This window comes from Centroberyx affinis, unplaced genomic scaffold (genome assembly GCF_046629955.1).
Source record: "Centroberyx affinis isolate AG114_WGS23_722 - 3 ecotype Tasmania unplaced genomic scaffold, CSIRO-AGI_Caff_v1 ptg004836l_1, whole genome shotgun sequence".
Lineage (NCBI taxonomy): Eukaryota > Metazoa > Chordata > Actinopteri > Beryciformes > Berycidae > Centroberyx > Centroberyx affinis.
In genome coordinates, this window is record NW_027282361.1 from 1 (window position 1) to 14,487 (window position 14,487).

Here is a 14,487-nt window from a genome sequence, read left to right on the forward strand (position 1 = left end):
GTGTTCAGTGTCAGTCCATGGTGATCTGGTGGCAGTCTATCCATTTCACTACTGTTGTTATCACTGTTGAAGCGGGCAAAGAACATGTTAAGGTCCTCTGCCAGTGAGGGGCTGCTGCTTACAGTCAGGCTATCTTTCATTTTATAATCTGTGACGGCCTGTACGCCTTGCCACATGTGTCAGAGATCATTATTGTTAAAATTGTCCTCAATCCTGAGTTTGTAGTTGTGTTTTGCTGCTTTAATGCCTCGTTTAAGATTAGCTCTTGATAGGCTGTAATGTCATTAGCTCTGTAAGCAGCATCTCTGAGCCTTCACAGATTCCTGACCTTTTTGTTCATCCAGGGTTTCTAGTTAGTGAAAACCTGGATTTCCTTAACAGTGGTGACATTATCTGTGCATAAGTTAATATCTATTAACTTATGGTACTTATGGTAAGGACAGTACTAATGAGGTGTACTGTTCTAGGTCTATCTAAAAGAGTTGTCTAGTCTGCTAGCTGGCTTAACTCTGCTAATGAGTGGCTTGTAAGCTGGCAACACTAACAAAGAAAGGTGGTCAGACTGTCCTAAGTGGGGGCACGGCACGGCCTTGTATGCATTGTCAACATTGGTGTAAACATGGTCTAATGTGTTTTTCCCCCTGGTTGGGCATTTAACATTCTGGTAAAATCTGGGGAGAACTGACCTGAGGTTTGTAGGTTAGCGAGAAGGATGGTCGGGAGCGGTAGCTTGTGCGGAGTAGCCTTTAGCTTAGCTTGTAGCCCCGCTCGCTTCCCCCGCTTCTGCTTCCGCTCTCTCCGCCGCCGCCTATGTCTTCCTCCTGGGATAGCAGCAAACTGATCCCGGTGACGTTACCAGCGGAAACTGCTTGTAGTCAAACGTGAGGTGATTGCATGTAGTGCCGATTCTTAGTCATGTCGGTTGTAGGCTAAGTATGCCTCAACCTTACAGTCCAAAACAAGCAATAAAAAAAAGCAGCACAAACAGTAATGAAGAACTTTTCAGGGAGCATCAAGCCGCTGCGTCCGTGCGCGCCGCCATCTTGCCATGTAAAGTGTAAAGTGGTATTGATATGAATTGAACAGATGTTTACATGATGTTTACATTGTGTTGTTGTCAGATGCTCCTCACAGCACCATCTACACCAGAGACGTCGTGGAGCTCGGAGTGGAGAACCACCTCATCTGCCATGTGACCGGGTTCTACCCCGCTCCCGTCAAGGTCTACTGGACCAGGAACGACGAGAACGTGACCGAAGGAACGAGCCTCAACGTCCCCTTCCCCAACAAAGACGGAACCTTCAACCAGTTCTCCAGGCTGAGCTTCATCCCACAGCTTGGAGACACCTACAGCTGTTCTGTGACGCACCGAGCCTTGAGCCAGACCCTGACCCGGATCTGGGGTGAGGAACCTTCATCTGTTAGCTAACACCAACCAAAACTATAGTTAGCTAACACCAACCAAAACTACAGCTAACTAGTTAGCTAACACCCAAAACTACAATGAGCTAACCCTAACCAAAACTACAGCTAACCAGTTAGTTAACGCCAACCAAAATTACAGTTAGCTAACACCAACCAACACTAGTTAGCTAACACCAACCAAAACTACAGTTAGCTAACACCAACCAAAACTACAGTTAGCTAACACCAACCAACACTACAGCTGACCAGTTAGCTAACACCAACCAAAACTACAGTTAGCTAACACCAACCAACACTACAGCCAACCAGTTAGCTAACACCAACCAAAACTATAGTTAGCTAACACCAACCAACACTACAGACAACCAGTTAGCTAACACCAACCAAAACTATAGTTAGCTAACACCAACCAACACTACAGACAACCAGTTAGCTAACACCAACCAAAACTATAGTTAGCTAACACCAACCAACACTACAGCCAACCAGTTAGCTAACACCAACCAAAACTATAGTTAGCTAACACCAACCAACACTACAGACAACCAGTTAGCTAACACCAACCAAAACTATAGTTAGCTAACACCAACCAACACTACAGCCAACCAGTTAGCTAACACCAACCAAAACTACAGTTAGCTAACACCAACCAACACTACAGTTAGCTAACACCAACCAACACTACAGCCAACCAGTTAGCTAACACCAACCAAAACTACAGTTAGCTAACACCAACCAACACTACAGCCAACCAGTTAGCTAATACCAACCAAAACTATGTTCACGTGCGTTCCTGTGCGTTCCCGTTGTTACAACCCGGCTCACAGGAGTAACAATGAGGGGAGACATACGCCAAAGTAAAAGTTAAAACAATGATTTATTAACTAAAACTAAGGGGTAAACAAACAACACAAACTACCCCAAATGGAAAGAACAGAACAAAAGGTGGTGTATAGGTGAGGAGGGAGAGAGCAACTGAAGGTCTGAAGGCTTTTTAAGTCTAAGGAGTTCACCGGCCCAGGTGCACTCCAATCAGCCTAAACGACCCCACCCACCAGGCTCCTGCAGGACACAGCCAGGAGAGTGGGAGGGTCGTCACACCGTGTGTTCCCGTGTGTTCATGTGTTCCCGTGTGTTCATGTGTTCCCGTGTGTTCCCGTGTGTTCATGTGTTCCCGTGTGTTCCCGTGTGTTCCCGTGTGTTCATGTGTTCCCGTGTGTTCCCGTGTGTTCCCGTGTGTTCATGTGTTCCCGTGTGTTCATGTGTTCCCGTGTGTTCCCGTGTGTTCATGTGTTCCCGTGTGTTCCCGTGTGTTCCCGTGTGTTCATGTGTTCCCGTGTGTTCCCGTGTGTTCCCGTGTGTTCATGTGTTCCCGTGTGTTCCCGTGTGTTCCCGTGTGTTCCCGTGTGTTCATGTGTTCCCGTGTGTTCACGTGTGTTCATGTGTTCCCGTGTGTTCCCGTGTGTTCCCGTGTGTTCATGTGTTCCCATGTGTTCCCGTGTGTTCCCGTGTGTTCATGTGTTCCCGTGTGTTCACGTGTGTTCCCGTGTGTTCACGTGTGTTCCTGTGTGTTCAGGTGTGTTCCCGTGTGTTCCCGCGTGTTCCCGTGTGTTCCCGTGTGTTCACGTGTGTTCCCGTGTGTTCACGTGTGTTCCTGTGTGTTCAGGTGTGTTCCCGTGTGTTCCCGTGTGTTCACGTGTGTTCATGTGTTTGGTTCCTCCTCAGATGTGGAGCAGAACCAGCCGGGGATCGGACCTGCGGTGTTTTGTGGACTGGGTCTGACCGTGGGTCTGCTGGGCGTGGCCACAGGAACCTTCTTCCTCATCAAAGGAAACGAATGCAACTGATCAGTTATTGATGATGTGAGGCGGACTGAAGGAGCTGCAGGAGTTCACAGACTGGAACCAGAAGAAAGTTTCTGGTTTCTGTCCTACTGGTTTTAAACTGCTTCTCTCTGCTGTGTGGATCTGGACTGATTCACCTGGAGGAGGCAGCGCTACATGTTAGCTTTCACACAAACACATCCATCAAACTTTCTGTCTCTATATTCTTTTAAGTAATCAATATTTACATTTTCACTGTTTAACATTGAAATAATAATAAAGCTTTCTGTTGTGGCATTTGGCTGAAGAAGAGAGTCAATCACTGCTTTTATTATGAATAAATACTTTTGTTAAACAATTAGTATAATTATAATTAGTTAAAAAGCGTACATATATATACATATATATATATATCTATATATATATATATATACACACCAGTCAGAGTGAATGAGGCTCAGTTAGCATACTGGGAAAACTTTATTAACACTGTAATAAATAACAGCCACAGCAGCTGATGGGAGTGAAGGATGTCTGGTTTGGTTCTGCAGTAATAAACAGACGTACGGTGAGAAAAGGTTCAGTGAATATTATAATTATTATTATAATGTTATAGTAACAGCCAGAGACATGTTGAGTCAGTGAATGAAGGAGCTTAACGTTTTAACAATAAACACAACAGACCTGACAACAACAACAACAACAACAACAACAACAACAACAACAACAACAATAACAACAACAGTGGAGGTCAGCTGAGATATGACAGCTGTTCTTCATGTGGAGAACTCATAATATGAACTGAACGCTTTATTTTACAGCTAATTACTGTGTAATGTAATTATGGAGTACTAATAAAATAACAATGCTGTAGATACAGGGTAACAAAACAATAAGTCCAGGGATTAAGGTGTGACAATTTTGTAATTGTGAGAGATTTATGAGGTAGTTATGGTGAAACTATTTTTGTAATTACTGCATACTTAATAATTACAGGGTACAATAATGTAATCAGGGTAAAACAAATGTTATTTGTGCTTGTTCCCTGTAGCCCCACAGTAAAGACAGTTATCCATCTGACTATAATCGATGTTAGGAGAGGAGACCCCAGACCAGCTGTTTGGTGACATTTCTGTAACAATATAGCAACACAAAATATATTATATAATATAACTTCAACACACAGTAACAGACTTTATTGAATGTAATATACAGTATGTTGAGGTGAAATATCAAATATGTCAAGTTATAATATAAAATGCAAAATAAAAACTTTCAGAATCCTTTTATAAAACAATGTAGGGTCTAAATTTGGCTGTTAGGGGAAGTAGTTTGTGCCTCTCTTCAGGTCTTCCTTAGGGTTAGGGGTTAGGGTCTTGGTGAGGGTCTTGGTTAGGGTCTTGGTTAGGGTTAGGGTAACTCTAACCCTTATTTTCTGTATAAACTGTGCATCACCACATTGTATGTATTTTTCCACATGTTCTGTAAATACCAATGTCCATTAGCTTGACAAATTCAATTAGAAGACAAGAAGACCACTCAGTCATCACCATGGACATGGACATCCCCCCCCATGCCAAAACAAAAACACACAATAAACTTCCATAAGTTCAACTCTGTTTGTCCCTCCTCTTTCTCATCCTCCCTCATCGAAAAATGTCCGCCCCCCCCCCCCTGAGCTCCATACCCCCACTGACCTCACCAACTACTACAACTGAATGTAACCGGTGGATTTCTGCGTTGTGTGGAAGGTGAAGGAAGGACCCAAAACCAGGATAACTTTGACCTGACGTCCGTTTATTCTGACATGAAATAAAACAAAACAAATCCTCCATGTGAATATGTCACTCCAGCTGCTCTCCCATAGGGGAACACAGCAAAAGGGGAGAGGTGAAGGGGGGACAGGAAGTTTATGGGGGCTAGGAGAAGGAGGGGTGCAGGAGGTGGGGCTCTTACTGTACATACTGTAGCATGACAGCAGAAGTGGAGGTAAAAGAAAACTGTCAGGTATACAAATGAAAATAACAGGTTTAGTGTAATTATACATATGTAATAACACTCTCCTCATGCCTCGACCAGCTGGCTCCCATCAAACCAAGACAGCCTCCTTCACTCACTCTGCTCCTTGGTCCTGAACTTCACCAGATGAAAACCCCTGGGCACACACACACACACACACACACACACACACACACACACACACACACACACACACACACACAGACACACACACACAGAGACACACAGAGACACACACACACACACACACACACACACACACACACACACACACACACACACACACACACACACACACACACACAGAGACACACACACACACACACACACACACACACACACACACAGACACAGACACACACACACACACACAGAGACACACACACACACACACACACACACACACACACAGACACACACACACACACACACACACACACACACACACACACACACACAGAGACACACACACACACACACACACACACACAGAGACACACACACACACACAGAGACACACACACACACACACACACACACAGACACACACACACACGCACAGACACACACAGACACACACACACACACACACACACACACACACACACACACACAGACACACACACACACACACACACACAGACACACACAGTTTATAACTGATCAATCAGAATAAATCAATGTTTATCATCAGCACAGAACTGTCCCATTTATATTGATATTAACCTGTCTGTCTGTCTGTCTGTCTGTCTGTCTGACTGTCTGTCTGACTGTCTGTCTGCCTGATCCTGTAACAGACAGATCTATAATACAAAACAGTAGATCTATGATAGATATTTCACTGTAGATCCATAACAGATAGATTATAGCTAGATAACTTTATGTGTATGTCTGTATTACAGGGTCCAGTAGTTCTCCCATGATGCTCTCTGGCTCTGCCACCAGCAGCCTTTAGGCTGGACTGTCTGCCTGGCAACAGGTGATGCTGGTCATGTGACCAGTGTGTGGCTCCTACATTGGTTTTATAGCAGGACTCAGTTTCAGTCTGTCAGAGTTTGTGAACTCAGCAGAGGAACATGGCTTCATCTTTTCTGGGCTTTTCCCTCTTCTTCATCAGTCTGTATGGAGCAGGTAGGATCAATACATCAATACCTGGAACTGATCAATAACTAGCTCATAGATAATACTGTTCATCAGTCTGTATGGAGCAGGTAGGATCAATACATCAATACCTGGAACTGATCAATAACTAGCTCATAGATAATACTCTTCAGTTTGAATGGAAATTAAATTATATTTATATCTGTGAAACGTAACAGATTGATTTTGTCTTTGATCTCCAGATGGATTTGAGGAATATTATTTGAGCCGTTGTGTGTTCAGCTCCACTGAGCTGAAGGACATTGAGTTCATAAGATCTAAATATTACAACAAGGTCGAGTACGTCAGGTTCAACAGCTCTGTGGGGAGATTTGTTGGATACACTGAACCTGGTATGAAGTACGCAGAGAACTGGAACAAAGATGCTGCGTACCTGGGGCAGATGAAGGCTGCGAAGGAGAGCTACTGCAAACCCAACATTGGGAACTGGTACCCGGCTGTTCTGACTAAGACAGGTGAGCTGCTGATCTCTACATCAACATCATGAATAAACCTCAATAATAATAAACATCACTAATTAAAATAATTACTACAGAGCTCTTAGTCTTTGAATTTAATTTCAAGATAAAATGAATTCAGTTGGAAATAGATTCTATCAGACTTTAGTGTTTCTACTGTTTAAATTGAGTTTAAATGAAGTTTATTTTCATATGTAGATACAGTCTAGATGAACTGCTGTCAACCTGTTTCCTTCTATGAAATATCTATATTGATTTATAGATTACCTATTGATCGGTCAAATCATTCCATGGAAAAATATATTATTATTCAGCAGATTGTTACTAAAGTATTTTAATAGTTTCTCAGTATGTATGTATGGAAATATTACTTTTATAGTAATACTTTTATATTATTTTAAATATTACTTCACTTTAAAGAAAAACTTAAAATATCATTACAGGAAAATTACATTTATTATGAAAGATCTTTCATAATAATGTTTAATAAATACATTCATAATATTGTTTCTCATTAAACTTTGTTGTCCATAAACTCTGAAGCAGACTGAGCTCAGTGACGCCACCTGGTGGCAAAACACTGATACTGCAGCTAGTTGAAATATAGTTTTTACAGTTGCTCACACACATTTTCTGAAACTAGAGCTCATTTTCTCAAAACTCTAAACACAAAATTAAAAACTCCACAAATCTCTGTCAAAATGAAACATTCAAAACCATTTGATCTCTTTTCAAAATGTGATTTTTCAGTAAAACGACACACAGCATCACATGAATTCATCTTTCTAACAAGCGGCTCCACACTGAGCTGAACGGAAACATGTTATGAAAATCTCATCAGTCGACTTATGACCTCTGCAGGTCCAGAGGTCGACTCACACAGCCTGTTGGAAAACACTGTTACAGTATACAGTGATATAGAGACACACAGATACTCTGTTCCAATCACAAATACTCTATTTCAACACTTGAATATGTGTTGGATATGTGAAGAGTTCTACATACAAAACACAACGCAGTAGGAGAAAAACAGAAAAAAGGATAAGAAGATAAAAGAATAAAAAATGAGTCTGCATCCTGCCTCCTGATTGGTCTCCATGCTAGACTCAGTTGGTCAGCCGGTCTCCATGCTAGACTCAGTTGGTCAGCAGGTCTCCATGCTAGACTCAGCTGGTCAGCAGGTCTCCATGCTAGACTCAGCTGGTCAAAGCTCTTCACACTGGCAGCACAAAATGCTTCAGTTCTTTTCTCAGAGTCACCAGCAGCAGAACCAGGTGTGTCTGCAGCCCGTTCTGCACATGCTCAGATACTCTGTTCAAAACTTAAACTTTAATTTGTTTTTTTGTTTTGTTTTTTGAGCAAACTATTACAGTATTAACTTTTGTTTTCCTTACAGCAATTTTCGTTTACTCTAGTTTATTTCTGAATTATTTTATGACAAAAAAAAAAAAAAGCACATTGCTCTGACTTGTTCCTGTAGTATACTGCAGTACATTCTATAAAGAGGAACCATTCTTACTGTATTTTGTAATGGGAACTTTGTTTACTGTAAAATAAGACAATGTACACATTTCTTATACAATTAACAATAACAACAAAATATATATACACACAACAAAAACCTAGAGAGCACAAAATGATTTCCTACATCACAGATTGCCATAAAATGACTCAACTGCTGTAAAGCTGCCTGTTGTGTTTTAGGTTGTTATTGTTATGAGAGACAAACTGCTGCTGTTTAGTAGAATGATTTGATTCTGACTCAAGTCTGCAGTCATTTGGTTCATTTGGTTCATTTGGTTCATTTGGTTCATTTTGGGAGAGAAATGAACTGTTGTGCTGAGAGAGAGAGAGAGAGAGAGAGAGAGAGAGAGAGAAGAGAGAAGAGAGAAGAGAGAGAGAGAAGAGAGAAGAGAGAGAAGAGAGAAGAGAGGAGAGAAGAGAGAGGAGAGAGAGAAGAGAGAGAAGAGAGAGGAGAGAGAGAGAGAAGAGAGAGAGAGAAGAGAGAGAAGAGAGAGAGAGAAGAGAGAGAGAGAAGAGAGAGAAGAGAGAAGAGAGAGAGAGGAGAGAAGAGAGAGAAGAGAGAAGAGAGAGAGAGAGAAGAGAGAGAAGAGAGAGAGAGAAGAGAGAGAAGAGAGAAGAGAGAGAGGAGAGAAGAGAGAGAAGAGAGAAGAGAGAGAGAGAAGAGAGAGAAGAGAGAGAGAGAAGAGAGAGAAGAGAGAAGAGAGAAGAGAGAGAGAGGAGAGAAGAGAGAAGAGAAGAGAGAAGAGAGAGAAGAGAGAGAGAAGAGAAGAGAGAAGAGAGAGAGAGAAGAGAGAGAAGAGAGAGAGAGAGAAGAGAAAAGAGAAGAGAAGAAGAGAGAGAGAGAAGAGAAGAAAGAGAGAAAGAGGATTCAGTGTGGAGAAGTTTGTAACCAACTGAAAAAAACTGTAATACTACAACACACTGCCATGATAATAATAATAATAATAATAATAATAATAATAATAATAATAATAATACTAATAATACTAATAATGATAATACCACCCTGTGTCCTCCAGCTCCCCCCTCTGTCAGGCTGAGCTCAGTGTCGCCCCCTGGTGGGAAACACACTGCCATGCTGATGTGCAGCGTCTACGACTTCTACCCAAAACAAATCCGTGTGACCTGGCTGAGAGACGGAAAGGTCGTGACCTCTGATGTCACTTCCACTGAGGAGCTGGAGGACGGGGACTGGTACTACCAGATCCACTCCCACCTGGAGTACACACCCAGGTGAGTCCAGATCCAGATCCACCTGGAGTACACACCCAGGTGAGTCCAGATCCACTCCCACCTGGAGTACACACCCAGGTGAGTCCAGATCCAGATCCACCTGGAGTACACACCCAGGTGAGTCCAGATCCACTCCCACCTGGAGTACACACCCAGGTGAGTCCAGATCCAGATCCACCTGGAGTACACACCCAGGTGAGTCCAGATCCAGATCCACCTGGAGTACACACCCAGGTGAGTCCAGATCCAGATCCACCTGGAGTACACACCCAGGTGAGTCCAGATCAGTTCAGTAATAACATGTGGCACTAAACCAACCTGTGTGTGTGAGTGTGTGTGTGTGTGTGTGTGTGTGTGTGTGTGTGTGTGTGTTGAACAGGTCTGGAGAGAAGATCTCCTGCATGGTGGAGCACGCCAGCCTGAACACTCCTGTGATCCAGGACTGGGGTAACTACCTGTCTGCCTGCCTGTCTGTCTCTCTGCCTGTCTGTCTGTCTCTCTACCTGTCTGTCTTTCTACCTGTCTGTCTGCCTGTCTGTCTGTCTCTCTTCCTGTCTGTCTGTCTCTCTGTCTGTCTGTCTCTCTGCCTGTCTGTCTGTCTCTCTGCCTGTCTGTCTGTTGACCTGTCTCTCTCTCTCAACAGATCCGTCGATGCCTGAGTCTGAGAGAAACAAGATCGCCATCGGAGCCTCAGGACTGGTTCTGGGTCTGATCTTATCTCTGGCTGGATTCATCTACTACAGGAGGAAGGCCCACGGTCAGTCCACTAGACCAGTTCAGACCGGTTCAGACCGGTTCAGACCGGTTCAGGTTCAGACCAGTTCAGACCAGTTCAGACCGGTCCAAACCAGTTCAGATCAGTTCAGACCGGTTCAGACCAGTTCAGACCAGTTCAGACCAGGTTAGACCAGTTCAGACCAGTTCAGACCAGTTCAGACCAGTTCAGACCAGTCCAAACCAGTTCAGACCAGTTCAGACCAGTTCAGACCGGTTCAGACCGGTTCAGACCAGTTCAGACCAATTTAGACCAGGTTAGATTAGTTCAGACCGGTTCAGACCGGTCCAAACCAGTTCAGATCAGTTCAGACCGGTTCAGACCAGTTCAGACCGGTTCAGACCAGTTCAGACCAGTCCAAACCAGTTCAGACCAGTTCAGACCAGTTCAGACTGGTTCAGACCGGTTCAGACCAGTTCAGACCAATTCCAAACCAGTTCAGACCGGTTCAGACCAGTTCAGACCAGTTCAGATCGGTTCAGACCAGATCTGGGGTCTCATTTAAGCGTTGTGTACTCCACTTCCCACACAGAAGTTGATCAATAAAAACAAAGTTGACAGCAGAATGTGAGCTGAACGTGAACTCTGACCCAGACTGAACTCTGACCCAGACTGAACCCTGACCCAGGCTGAACTCTGACCCAGACTGAACTCTGACCCAGGCTGAACCCTGACCCAGGCTGAACTCTGACCCAGAGTGAACCCTGACCCAGGCTGAACTCTGACCCAGACTGAACCCTGACCCAGGCTGAACTCTGACCCAGACTGAACCCTGACCCAGACTGAACTCTGACCCAGGCTGAACTCTGACCCAGACTGAACTCTGACCCAGACTGAACTCTGACCCAGGCTGAACTCTGACCCAGACTGAACTCTGACCCAGACTGCCAACATGTTGGAGACAGGAAACGAGACTGAGAGGCAAAGCAGTGAAATAAAGCAAAACACAGACTTTACACTCAGTTAGTCTGCAGGCTGACTCCAGATCAGCCGAGAAACCCCTCTGATAATAACAGTCCTCAGTAGAAGGTCTGATCCAGCTGAACAGCGTCTTTGTTGCTTTAGTTCCAAACTGATCATCTGTCCAAAAAGCTTCTATCTGTCAGTCCAGGCTGACCTGGAGTCAGTCAGTCTCAGTAAGAACATCACAGTCTGTCAGACCCAGTTTGTCTTCATCAAACCCGACAAACTCGAGGTGTTCAAGGCCTTTGGACCGGACGTGTGGAGGTAATAAATGATGAAGATGAGGCTCAGGGAGCACGGAGAGGCCAGGGCCAGGCTCAGCGTCCTCTTCATCCTCCTCTTCATCCTCCTCCTCGTCACACCGTCTGATCCCCGAGTCACAAAACCACAACACAGAACTGGTCTGTGAGTTTTTTCTTCAGATCAGATGAATGAAAGCTGAGGTGGTTCCTTCACTCTCTCAGAACCAGAAGGCAGACTCAGGACAGCCGGGTCGGTCCGCTGCTCGTCTTCCTCTGTAACTTTCAGTCAGAGTCTCTCTGGGTTTCTTCTTCATCAGAGAGAGAGAGAGAGAGAGAGTCTCTCAGAACGGAACCACAAACATGTTTACACATCGGAGTTCGTTCAGAGCGTTTCGCCGACTGTCTGTGGTGCATTGTGGGAGTGAGGGGGCGGAGCCTGAGGCTCGTGTGCAACATTTCAAGTTGGATTGTGATTTATAAAGAGGAAACCGCCTGCAGGTTTTAGAAGTCTGATTATTTTTGGCCGCACGCAATTTTCCTCTTTTGTGCTCACAGAACCTTTCAGTGTGGATCCTACACACTGTTTTATACATGAGACCGCTCACCAGTTCAGACCAGTTCAGACCAGTTCAGATCAGTTCAGACCGGTTCAGACCAGTTCAGACCAATTTAGACCAGGTTAGATCAGTTCAGACTTCTCTTGTGTTTATAACAGCAGTCTCTTCTTCTCTGGTGTTTATATGAGTCAATAACAGCAGTCTCTTCTTCTCTTGTGTTTACATGAGTCAATAACAGCAGTCTCTTCTTCTCTGGTGTTTATATGAGTCAATAACAGCAGTCTCTTCTTCTCTTGTGTTAAATCAGGACGGATCCTGGTTCCCACTAACTGAGGTAGGAATCCTAAACTTGTCCCTGTTGTCTGTTTGTCTCCTGAAGGAAAAGTCAGCTGGAATTCAACCTGCTTTCTTGTGTTTTCAGTGCTGCCACCTGCTGGAGAGGAGGAGCTGCTGTTTCTGCTTCAAGCTTCTGTGACACGCTGCACATGTGCTGTGACATACGTGATGTGAGGCACATGTATGTAGCGTGACGTGTGTCTGAGCGTCACTCTGATGTCTTTGTGATCTGAAGCTTCACTTCCTGTGTGACATCACTGTTTTCCAGCGACTAACTTCCTCAAAGTGACTCAGACTAAAGGAAGAACATCTGATCCTCCTTCTGTCCTTTAACTTCATCTGTAAAATCACACAATCAGCTGCTTCAATATTTTAGGTTTTCTGAGTGTTAGATTCTTATATTTCTACTGGAGTGAGATGTCTTTTCCTACAATAAAGCTTTGGAAAACACTCTGTCACGTTGTTATTTTAGCTGAGACTCTCCTCATGTTTGTTTGTGTGTCAGAAACATGTCAGCATCACATTAATGATCCATGGGAAAAGTCTCACATGTCATCCTTACATATTTAGTTGTATATTTATTATATTCTGTGTGTCATTGATTATGAAGCTCTGTCCATATTTACAGCCCGTCATCGATCATAAACCCATCGGCACATATCCATCGCTGTGATATTCCATATCTTTATATTAACTCCTGTGATCACACAACATGAAAACCTGTGAAAACACTTTTTAAATGATCTTCATGAGGATCCATCCTGAAACATTCGTGGTTTCTGAGTGTTTTCACCAACACTAACTTATGATAACGGACCATATTCTGGATCCACCGACTTTAGATCAATAAACACAACGCGACACTTAGAAACCAGGAAGCCGAGGACAAGAAATCCACCGACTCAGAGGACCGATCCCAGCTTTCCTCTGGTATTATCTTCCAGTTTCTCCTCCCAGTCTGTTTGAATCTGAGCAGCTGAAGATGTTTCTAGAGACATTATTATATAAAAGAGAGGAACCAGACCTTTGAGATCCAGCTGGTTTGTTCAGGAAGGTTTAGTTTACAGGTCGGACCTGAAGGAAGCAGAACAATAATAATAATCATAATACGTCTTATTAGTCTTGTATAGCGCTTTTCCAAATACTCAAAGACACTTCACATACAGTAAAATCATTTAATAAGTAAATTTATAATAAAAAAAATAAAAGACAAGAATAAAAGTAGGTAGTTAAAACTAGAGGAATCATGAGATGGAGGGAAGGGAGAGAGAGGGAAGGAGGTTAACAGGTGAAAGCGAGCTTGAAGAGGGAAGAGGGTTTTGAGGACCTGTTTGAAACATGGCAGGGTGTTAGCCTGTGGTATGTGGGTGGGGGGGTGGGGGGGGGGGGGGGGGTCCAGAGGGAGGGTGCAGCAACTGAGAAGACCCTGTCACCCCAGGTCCGGAGCTTGGTCCTGGTGGTCTTTAGAGTGGTTGCGTCCGCAGACCTGAGGCATCGGGTAGGGGTGTGTCGGGGGAGGAGGTCGGAGAGGTAGGGAGGGGCCGGGCTGTTTATGGCTTTGTAGGTGATGAGTAGTATTTTAAAGTCAATCCTGTATTTGACCGGGAGCCAGTGGAGGTTGTGAAGGACAGGGGTGATGTGGTCTCTGCGGCGGGTGGAGGTGAGCAGGGGGGCAGCAGAGTTCTGGACGTATTGAAGTTTATTGAGGATTCTGTTGGGTGAGCCGTAGAGGATGCTATAGCAGTAGTCGAGTCTGGAAGTTATGAGGACGTGGATCAGTGTTTCAGCAGAGGCAAAGGACAGGGAGGGCCGGAGGGGGGCGATGTTCCTGAGGTGGAAGAAGGCAGTTTTTGTGACCTGGTTGACATGAGGTAGGAAGGAGAGGGTGGGGTCGAGGATGATTCTGAGGTTGCGGACCTGGGTGGAGGAGGTGACGATGGAGCCGTCGATGTTGAGCGAGAAGGTCTGTTG

At 44.3% G+C, this 14,487-nt stretch overlaps 2 protein-coding genes across 3 annotated transcripts; both read left to right on the top strand.

Annotated features, from left to right (window-relative positions):
* Positions 1 to 1,086: 1,086 nt before the first annotated feature.
* Positions 1,087 to 3,545, top strand: LOC139666148 (HLA class II histocompatibility antigen, DP alpha 1 chain-like; the record flags this gene model as incomplete). The annotated part of the gene is made up of 2 exons (XM_071545267.1): positions 1,087 to 1,403; positions 3,151 to 3,545. Coding segments are annotated over 2 exons (439 nt in total), but the record flags the coding sequence as incomplete, so codon positions are not given.
* Positions 3,546 to 6,294: 2,749 nt separating this feature from the next.
* On the top strand, positions 6,295 to 12,966 carry LOC139666149 (H-2 class II histocompatibility antigen, E-S beta chain-like). 2 transcript variants are annotated; one of them, XM_071545269.1, is made up of 7 exons: positions 6,295 to 6,398; positions 6,611 to 6,883; positions 9,430 to 9,643; positions 10,023 to 10,090; positions 10,287 to 10,400; positions 12,488 to 12,514; positions 12,602 to 12,966. In XM_071545269.1, the coding sequence occupies exons 1-6, from the start codon at positions 6,344 to 6,346 to the stop codon at positions 12,511 to 12,513; spliced, it is 750 nt and encodes a 249-aa protein (XP_071401370.1). In that variant the 5' UTR covers positions 6,295 to 6,343; the 3' UTR covers position 12,514; positions 12,602 to 12,966. The 2 variants fall into 2 exon arrangements, with proteins under 2 accessions (XP_071401370.1, XP_071401371.1); XM_071545270.1 differs by lacking the exon at positions 6,295 to 6,398 and adding an exon at positions 6,462 to 6,478.
* The last annotated feature ends 1,521 nt before the right edge of the window (positions 12,967 to 14,487 follow it).

Coding starts and splice junctions, on each gene's coding strand:
- LOC139666149 (XM_071545269.1), top strand. CDS start 6,344: ATGGCTTCATCTTTTCTGGGCTTTTCCCTCTTCTTCATCAGTCTGTAT. Junction 6,399..6,610: donor CATCAGTCTGTATGGAGCAG/GTAGGATCAATA, acceptor TTTGATCTCCAG/ATGGATTTGAGGAATATTAT. Junction 9,644..10,022: donor CACCTGGAGTACACACCCAG/GTGAGTCCAGAT, acceptor TGTGTTGAACAG/GTCTGGAGAGAAGATCTCCT.